At 43.5% G+C, this 10,173-nt stretch overlaps 1 protein-coding gene and 1 long non-coding RNA gene across 2 annotated transcripts; one reads left to right on the top strand and one right to left on the bottom strand.

Annotated features, from left to right (window-relative positions):
• Nucleotides 1–541: 541 nt before the first annotated feature.
• Nucleotides 542–2,350, bottom strand: LOC104447864 (F-box protein At1g47056). Its single transcript, XM_010061591.3, is given in 7 exon segments — nt 542–1,107; nt 1,110–1,386; nt 1,388–1,659; nt 1,662–1,757; nt 1,760–1,819; nt 1,822–2,043; nt 2,046–2,350. Coding segments are annotated over 7 exon segments (1,488 nt in total). The 5' UTR covers nt 2,197–2,350; the 3' UTR covers nt 542–697.
• A 1,708-nt stretch (nt 2,351–4,058) lies between these two features.
• On the top strand, nt 4,059–4,591 carry LOC104449289. Its single transcript, XR_005545535.1, has 3 exons — nt 4,059–4,154; nt 4,234–4,334; nt 4,454–4,591. It is a non-coding gene; the product is annotated as an uncharacterized LOC104449289 (long non-coding RNA).
• The last annotated feature ends 5,582 nt before the right edge of the window (nt 4,592–10,173 follow it).

The raw sequence follows: 10,173 nt of genomic DNA on the forward strand, positions 1-10,173 counted from the left end.
TTAGAGAGATGGGCATAACAAAAGCTCTATCCTTGCAACATGAGCGACCACGAAACGAGATGTGGAAAATACATGCAGGTTTCAGGTACAAATTTCTTAGGCCAGATGTCCCAATAGTACAAGTGAGCCTATTTTCTTACAGCTCTGTTTGACAAGTTTTGATATTGTACTGTACTACAATCTCAATGATGATGGAAGAAAAGGAAATAATTTCTATGAAATAGAATATAACAGGAAAGTGTTCAGATAACCTTCCTGTCGGACATAAGGGAATGGCAAGGCTTACACCTACCTTTTTTTGGGTCGGAACATCTACGCCTACTTAAAATGAGAGAACATATAAAACTATCCTCTAAAGATTTGCCATGTTCATAATCCTTAATCAAATGTTTCTTCATCCTCCAAAATATTACCATAACTATACTGGCAACATCATTTATTTCGCTCTATTGTCAGCATCATAAGTTCACTTTGACAATAACAACAACAAGAATAGGATAAATACGTTTAAATATGGACGTGGGCAAACACGAACCAAACCTTTAAAGTTAAAGATTGGATTTCAATTCAGTAACCAGAAACCAACATTACATGATGACATTCAAACAGAATTGATAAAAAGATACAAAATCAATGTGGAACCGATAAAGGTAATGATACCGATTTCCTTTTTGCAAATTGCAGAAGTCTATTTACTTCATGAAAGGTTACTGCCATTTGACCACCTTCTAATAGTACAAGCAAGATTCTTTCCACTCAGCATCCCAAACCTAGATTTGAATAATGAAGATCGAGTAGGACCATTACTCGATGAAGCAATATTAGCAGCAGCCAGTTGGCTGACTACCGGTGGAAATTCAACCCCATTGTCTTGCGCTCCGCCGTCGCTTGTACTGACGTCAGCATTTTCATGTTCACCGCTGTCTAAGCTAACTGCAAGAGTCCCCCTGCTCGTTCTCAACCACTCAGCAAATTCACAAGTCACTCCTCTACACTTCTTAACCTTCACTTTTACCAAATTAGGGAACCCGTTAGCCAATGCTTCCATACCATCGTTCGAGACAGGGCAGCTCTTAATACAAAGTTTCTTCAAGGCTAAACATTTTCCGCAATGCACGAAATCTCTACATCACCAACAGTATCGCTACCACACAATGCCAAGCGCTCCAAGTTTCGGCAATTTGACGCCAACAAACCTAAACTTGATTTGGTGGGATTGACACCAATAAGAACAAGTTCTTGCAGATTAGCACAATGCTTAGCTACAGCAATTAAGCCCTCATCGCCAATGCGATTTGCCTTGTATCCATCAATGTGAAGCTTTCTTAACAGCTTGCAACGTTCAGCCACCGACATGAGCCCCATATTCGTACACTCTACTGTCTTTTACAAGATGCAAAATCTCTAGATCAGGGCAATTAGAGATGGCGGAAAGACCGATATCGCTTACCTGGAGTCTCTCAAGATGGATCTCAACCACACCATTTGCTTGGTCCGCCATCAGTTGGAGCAACTTATCCCACTCACCTGAGCACCTAAACAGTCTCAAAGTCCTTAAATTCCTGGAACCTATGATTAACGGACCAAAACACTGTCCATTGTACAGCTCCTTCAGGCAAATCGTTTTGAGTGAAGCTGCAGCTACGCCGGGCCCTATGGCTCGGCCGCAGCCCCATCGCCAGCGAGGCCACGGAGCCGCTTCACCGATAATTCTTCCAGGGATGCGCAACTATCGAGCACCGCGTTCATGCCCCTCGCCCGAAGGCGCAGGATCCACACGAGAGCTTCTTCAAGCTCCTGCAGTTCTTAGCGAACCCGCCATGCCGGCGTCGGTCAGATCGCGGCACGCGCGGAGCTTGAGGCGCGTCAGGTTCTGGCACCTCAGCGAGATGAGGTCCAGCGCCTCGTCGCCGATGCTGGCCGATCTGCGGTCGCATTTCAAGGCGAGCTTGGTGACGGCATCGAACCGCGAGAACAGGGACGTGACAAGGGGGAGGAGATCCGCCCGCGCGTTGAGCGAGAGCCGGTGGCGGCTCTGCCCTCGACGGCGAGCCACCGCCGGCACACGAGGGAGCACCGCTTCCGGTCGCCGGTGCCGAGGCACTGGAACACGCAGGCCAGGCACTCGTCGGGCAGTTGGGAGATGTAGTCGGACGCGTCGGCCGCGTCGGCCGCGTCGGCTCCGTCGGCGAGCATCGGCGAGAGGAGGGGCGACGCCTTGACCCGAGCGGCGGCCGTGGCCGTGGCCGTGGCCGGGGCTGTGGCCGGGGCTGGTGGAGTCGCGGCGGATCTGGAGTGAGGCCGTCGAAGCTGACTGGCCCATCCACGCGGCGGCCCGGGAGGAGGACGGCGGCGGGGTCAAAACGGCCGGTTCTGGCGGCCGCGGCGGCTTACCTTCTTCTTCTTCTCCTTCTCCTTCGTTTTCTTCGCTTTCAGTGGGTCGAAGTTTTTTCAGTGACGGCGGACTCCAAATCCGGATTTCAATTGGTCGGGATAGTCGAAGTCGCTGGGGCGGTAGTAGGGGGTCCGGGGCGAGCGCCCCCACGGAACTTCCCGTGGGCTCGAACGGGGAAGCCGCCGCGGGCCCTAGGATGTCCCTTCCTTCTGACGTGGCGCGGATCTGACCGCGAGCCCGGCTGCCGTGGGGGAGGGGCTCGTGGGCTCGTCATCGAATGGTGCGCCGCAGGTGATTAGATCTCGATTTGCGTGGAGAAAAATTCGAACGACGACCTCGATGTTGATCGAAAAATCATTTTATTTTTTTCCAAAAACTTTTTTATTTCCTTACTGGTTACGAGTATGTCGTCATGCGTTGTGTCCGCTCGAAAGATGGACAAAAGGCCGCCTTACCATGAAGGAAACTTTGAATTTTCCGACCCAAAAAGAAAAAAGAAAACTTTGAATCATTCAAATAACGGATTGATGAAGATACACGACGCGAAAATATTGCACGATCCATTTCGGAAAAGAAATTCCAAATATTTTTTCCTGTAGGGTTGTTTTTATAAATCATTTTTTGGTCAGAGTTGTTTTGTATTTGAAAAGATTTTGTTGTGAGAAGGGTGTTTTTTTTTTTTTTGGTCGAAAATGATAGCTACTTTCATTCATTAAGTGCGAAAATTACAAGAATTCGATAGGTAAGATTCCGCACATAAAATTTCCGAAAGAGCTGCAGGAGGGGAGGATTTCCAGCTTTGAGGAGTGAACTGTCTTCGGTGCATCTTCGCAATCAGATCCGCTGCGTTGTTTGCTTCCCGCGCGCAGTGAGTCCAAGTCTTCAATTTGGAGTTGGAGAGCTGGTTTCTGCATTGTTCAACGATGGGCTTGACTGTCCAAGAAGGTTCGGCCTAGCCCGTGATTATTTGTTCAGCGGATAAGCTGTCTGTTTCACACCAAACTAGTTGACTCGATGTACTTTGTCGACTTCCTTCTCTCCCACGTGCAGTTGTTCTCTTCGAACTCCGAAACCGCAACCCGTGTAAAATCGCTAGGTTTCTGGGTTTGAAGAGGGAGGAAGCTCGGACTCACAGTTGTGCGAAGCCATCGATGAGTTGGCCATATGTGTGATGAGATCTCTTTTTTGTTCTGCCATCAAACGTAAAATGGTTTGTGTTGAAGTTTTGGAGTGGGAATAAGTGTGCTTGTGCTTTGGAGTGGGAAGTAGATTAACCAAGTAGTTTGCTGTTATAAATGCATCAACCCAAAACTTTAAAGGAAGTCTTGCATGATAAAGCATAGCCGTAATTCAATCTCAATAATGTGTCGATGTTTTCTCGGATATGTCCACGATGGTGTTTGGATCCGAGAGAAGTTGTCCACAAAAATCACATAATACTTGGAAGTGCTGAAATGAATTAACGGGAGAAGGGATGTGTTTGGCTCTCAAAATCGAGTTGTTGTAGTAAGGCATCACCAATATGAGTAATAGGTAAGCATAAGCCATTACCAATCATAACAAGATTTACCATTGTTTAGAGGAATCAACGATGGGCTTGACTCGGATACCATTCACTACCAGTTCTTCAAGATGGTTCGGCCTTGATAAGAGTTGTCGCAAGTGATCCTAGCGACGGATCCGACCTGTTCTCCGTGGATCCAAGAGCCGTCTACATTAAGTTTCAGCTGTCCTTTCTCCGGCGGAATCCATCTTCGCGGTGAGTTCGGGTTTGGGGGTTTTGCTGTCTCTTTTTTGTTCTGCCATCTGTTGAAGTTTTGGAGGTGTGCTTGTGCCAGGTCCACGATGGTGTTTGGATCCGGTTGTTTGGCTCTGAAAATCGAGTTGTTGCGGGCTTTCCAGACGAACCACAACACCGTCGCCACCAACTCCTTTTCGGGTAGGTCTCTAGTACCTGCGAAATTCTCCATCAACCATTTATCTATCCGCGTTATGCAGTTAGGATTACAAGTGAGATTGAGCCGTGGGTCTTTCCATATGTTCTTTGTCCATTTGCAGAGTAGGAACAGATGCTCGGTCGTCTCCGAACTTGTATTACAAAGCGAGCATATTGGGTCAGGTAACAGCTTTCGCTTGTAGAGATTCTCTCTTGTTGGGATAGCGTTATGGCAGATACTCCACATAAAGATGCACAACTTTGGGGGTATAGATAAATGCCATATCTTTGTCCATAATGTTCGAGGAGGCTGAAATGATATTGATGCTTTGTTTTGTTCTGCTACTTTGGTCTGTGCACATAACGTATTATATCCGCTTTTGACCGTGTATTTTCCAACCTTGTTGCCCTTCCACATTAGTGTATCTTCCTGCTAGTTCAAATTTAGAGGAATAGATAAGATTTCATTTGTTATTCGTCTTCAAACAAGATTCAAGACCACTCGTTTCTTTCCATCCCCGTTTCCTCACTAATTAGTTCAATTTCTACGCCTGGGGTCATTTTGATTAGCCGAGCCACCTATCACACCGATTTCTAGCCATCGATCCTCACGTATGCTAATATTCTTGCCATCACCTACCCTCCATTGAACCTCCTTTTCTATAGTTTCTCTCCCCATTAGGATGCTTTGCCAACCCCAAGATGGACGCCGCCCTTTACCCGCCTTCCACATATCTCCATTTGGGAAGTAAACTCCTTTAAGTATTCTCGCTCCATAAGGTCAAGGAGACCGAGATAACCTCCGTGCTTGTTTTCCCAAAGATTGCTTTGTTGAAATTTACTAAATCTTTGAATCCTAACCCCCTTCATCTTTTCTTGTTTTCAAAACTTCCCACTTCTTCCAATGCAAACCCCTGCTTGTATCATTTTGTTTCCACCAAAAAGAGGCTATTCTTCTTTCAATTGCTTTGCATATTGAGATGGGTACTTTAAAGAGCGACATGGCATATTGGGGGAGAGCTTATACGACGCTTTTGATGAGCGTTTCTTTTCCTGCTTTGGACAGAATTTGCTCTTTCCATCCCTCCATCTTCATGTTTACTCTAGCTAGGATCCAAGCGAACATCTCTTTTTTTTAACGGCCCCAATCCGTCGGGATGCCAAGATATTTTCCTGTCTTGTCTATAATGGGGACTCGAGTTCTTGCGCCAAATTTCTTTTCAAATTCAAAGGGCAACCGCCGCTAAAGCTCACTCCCGATTTATTTAGGTTAATTGCTTGGCCCGTAGCATAACAATATTGATTTAGGATTGCTGCAAGGTTTTGGCACTCTGAAATGGTCCCATCCAAGAAGAAAATAGAGTCGTCGGCAAAGAGGAGATGTGATAAAGTAGGGCAATGTGTATTCAAGGTTATTTCTTTTATGCTCCCGTCTTTCATAGCCTTCTGCATTAGCCATGACATGACATTTGACACTAATATGAACAGATAATGTGATAAAGGATCACCCTGTCTTAAACCCCTGGAAGGTTTGAAGTATTCCATAGGCTCCCCGTTTACTTTCACACTAAAAGTGGCTGTGGAGACACATTGCATTATCAACCCTACCCACCTTGGATCGAAGCCCAATTTCAGCAAACAAGCACTCAAAAAATCCCACTCCACTCTGTCATACACTTTTTGCATATCGAGTTTCAAAATAGCTTGAAACTTCTTTTTTCTCTTCTTGATTCTGAGTTGGTGAATAACTTCTTGAACTATTAAGATATTGTCTTGAATTTGCCTCCCTTACACAAAGGCGCTCTGTTCAGAAGTAATGATGTCTGGTAGCCATCTCTTCAGTCTGTTTGCCAGCACTTTAGCAATAATTTTGTAACTGAAATTACATAGGCTAATAGGTCTGAACTGGTTTATACTTTCTGGGTTTTTGACCTTTGGAATTAGGGTGATATATGTTTGATTTAGGAAGGGATCGAGAGTACCTGTCTCAAAGAAAAGCCGTACTAGCTTAAATACTTCATTCTTCAATTCCTCCCAATAGTGCCGATAGAATTGCCCATTTAACCCATCGGACTCGGGGTGCTTTGAGTGCACCCAACTGGAATACCGCCTCCTCTACTTCTTCTATTTGCACATTTTCCATCAGATATGAGTTCATTTCTTCATTTACTGGGCTGGGGCACTAATCTAGTACCGGCTGAAAGTTCCTCGGGCCCACAGTTTCATAGAGAGTTTGATAAAAGTCCCTGATATGTTGCATCAGCTGTTTCGGTTCCCTGCACCATGTATCTTCATTAACCTTCAACATTGTTATTCTATTTCGATGCCTTCTTTGTACTGTTGTAGCATGAAAGTACTTGGTATTTTTGTCTCCCCATTTAAGCCAATTAATTCGCGCCCTTAGCCCCCAATACTTTTCCTCCTATCTCCATAATTTTTCGAGTTGATCCACTACTTGTTGATATTCCTCCTTGCTGAAATTTCCTGACTGTCTATTAGTGAGCTCAGTTAATTTCCTCTTTAACTCTCTTATGCAAATAGCAGCATTTGGAAACTTTTGCTTGCTCCATCTTGCTAGTACTTTAGAGACATCTCTCACTTTATCTGAGAAGCTGTTTTCATTGAAGAGATTGCCATCCCATACTTGCTTTATAACCTCCCTACAATCTTCTTCTTCTAGCCAATAAGCTTCAAATCTGAATTGTTTTTTCCGTTTCGATTTTCGTGGTGCGTTACTAGAAGAAGTGGACTATGGTCTGAGCCTACAGTTGGGAGAGCCGTGAGCTTCAAAGATTTGGAAACGCCACCCTCCAGTCCATGGTACATAGAGCTCGATCTAACCTTTCTTTCACCCTCTCCTCTCATGCTCTATTATTTGCCCAAGTATAGGCACAGCCTTTACTTTCGATATCTATTAGGGAGCAATCATTCAAGAGTTCACGAAACGCTGCCATTCGGTAGTAATCAGATGCTCTTCTGCCCTCCTTCTCCCAACCATAGAGAATTTCGTTGAAATCCCCCATACAAATCCATGGGATATGATTTTGTGATTGAATTCCCCTTAGTTTGTCCCATAAGATAAGCCTCTCCCCATAGTTGGTAGGAGCATGGAGAAAAGTAATTCACATGAGACATCCACTTGTCCGATCATGACATTCAACATCTATGAGAGTTTTGTTGCTGGAATTCACTCTTAAGTCCACCTCTTCACTCCACATAAGTGCTAAACCTCCTACGATACCTTCCGGATTCTCTATAATTTTGTTCTGGAATTTTAGGCGTTTTATGATGCCCTCAACCTTTGACTCCTTGTTTTTAGTTTCCATTAAAAAGAAGATAGTAGGCCTTTCATGAGCAACTAATGCTCTCAGCTCTTGGAACGTCAGGGGGTTACCTAGCCCCTAACAGTTCCGGCTTATGATCTTCATGATGTCTTCGGTGGCTTATTAGGGCTAGCCACCAAAGCCCAGTCATTTCCTTCCTTCACTATCTGAACAGGTGTTTCTAGCAGCTCCATGTCTTCAATGTGGAAAGAAGCATGGTCCACTGATCTCTTTTGTTTTTTGGTTTTCTGAGGCTTCAAATGTTTTGCTGTCCTCGGTCTGAAAGATAACTTTAGGAGGATTAATGCACATGATTTGCTTGCCTTTGTCTTTTTTGTTGAGGTCCATGGTAGAGCCTTCGAGTAAATAATGAGAATCATCACAGTCTGCTCTTTTCTTGTTGCGATTAGTAGTAGCCCGAATCTCCGAGTCATTTCTCATGCCGCTTTCCACCTCATTTTCTGTTATAGGCATTTCAGGGACTACATCTTCAGCATCATAAGTTGTCTCTAATTTCCCATAGAATGCTTCCCAATGAGGACTGTGATCCCGCACTTCCGCTTTTAGCCAAGGTCCGTACTTCCCTACCTTGTTTTCGGCCCATTTGGTCTGGTCATAGGGAATTTCCTCACAATTTGTGGCGCAATGACCAATTCTCCCACATGAATAGCAATAATGTGGAAATCTTTCGTACTTAAATTCCACCCAGAGCTTCTTATGCCCTATGTCCAATATAGCCCCTGATTTCAAGGGTAAAGTCAAATCCAAATCTACTTTCACCTTTCCTGCTCTGTAGAGTTCGTTTGCTCTTGCTTCTAGCTGTATATCTATAATTCGTCCCACTCTTTCCGCCAAATCAACAAACACATCCTCTCTGAACCATCCCGGGAGGTATTCCTCCCATTTGAACCCAAAGCGCAACAAGAGAAATCATAACAAGTGTTCGAATCTCGGTTTGCACTGCTTTAACTAGAAGATTACTTGCAAACGACCATGGACCAGTTTTAAGGATTCTATCTTTCTCCTCTTCATTTTGAAAAACAAAGGAGAATAGCCTAGCTCTTTTTGTAAACAAGCAACTGAGTCTACTTTCCATGCTTTCTTCATCGTGCTAGAAAAGGCTTGGAAGTTAACATTAGGTTTAGAGAATAGCTTACCAAATAAAGTGAGATTGCATTCCTGTCTTTTGTTAGGAGGGATTTCTGTTGACACCTCAACAACATCACTTGTCTGACCTAGAGGTCACCTGGGCTTTTACACAATGCAGCTAGTCGCAACTCATTCTCGTTCTCACCCGCCATCTCTTCCTTTTGCAGGTTGTCTCACTACTCTTTATCTGCAACAATTTAGGGCTGAATGCTGCTAGGAATGAGAGCTTTCTCGAAACCCCAAAATGGGTTCCTTGGTTGGTGCTATGGTTGAAACGTTGAAGTTTGGGGATGAGATTGAAGGGAGATCTGGATGTGGTGAAATGATTAGCCTGAACGACGACAACTGACCGAGGCGAGTTGCGGAATGGGGGAGGGTTTCCGATGATGGTTCGTGTTTGGTTAGTTTGTGTTTTGGAAGAAACTGAGAAATCAAGGGTTAGGGTTCTTGGATTAAGCAAACCAGATCCAAGAGTTCTCAAATCCATCCTGGGGTGAGTGTCTACCTTAATCATGGTGGTTGCAGGAGGTGATTTGCGCTATCCGCCGTTGAAGCAGAAAGGAAAGAAAAATGTATTAAAATCCCTTAAAAGTAGGAGAATCTCGTTTTGACCGAGGAAAATGCTTTTATCCTATTTTCGACGGGACGCTCGTGGCGATTGCATTGGCAACGGCGACACCTAAGAATTGGGAATTTCAAAGCCTACCATTTCACTTAGCTCGGGGGAATTAGGTTGCATCCAATCTTTAGAAAATAAGATCGGATAAGATTGGAGAGGATTTTTATATAGTATAGGATGATGCATATCTATCACTTGTTTTGAAATTGATTAGATATGAGTATATGCTATATTATTGTTCGTTGTTTTTATTTGCACGTGAAAAAGATTGAATTCGATATTAATGTAGTGATAAAAAGAAAATTTTCATTATTTTTTGCCCAAAAATGTTGATTTTTTTCCATGTTAGTAAATTTCAGTAAGTGTCGATAGGTGTCAAAGCTATTAGTGAAAAAAGATAGTCACTTCTTTTTTACTCAAATTAATAATATTGGTAACTTCCTAACACTATCATGAAATTACTATTTTTGTTTTTTGATATGACCCTTTTTACCAATGTCATTGGGTAAACTAATAGGAGAAAAACCAATAAGGGCGCGTTTGGTAACATTTCTATTTAAAAATTGTTCCAGGAAACAGAAATAGAAAAAAGTGTTTTCGTTCGGAAACAATTTTTTAACAAAAACACGCTTGGTAAACTTGTTCCGGGAATAAAAAATGAACAGAAACATGTTTGGTAAATTTGTAATTTTTTTATTTCTTTTAATTTTTTAATTTTTAATTTTAATTTTTCTATTTTATTTCTTATTTT

This window comes from Eucalyptus grandis, chromosome 8, assembly GCF_016545825.1.
Source record: "Eucalyptus grandis isolate ANBG69807.140 chromosome 8, ASM1654582v1, whole genome shotgun sequence".
NCBI classification, from domain to species: Eukaryota; Viridiplantae; Streptophyta; class Magnoliopsida; order Myrtales; family Myrtaceae; genus Eucalyptus; species Eucalyptus grandis.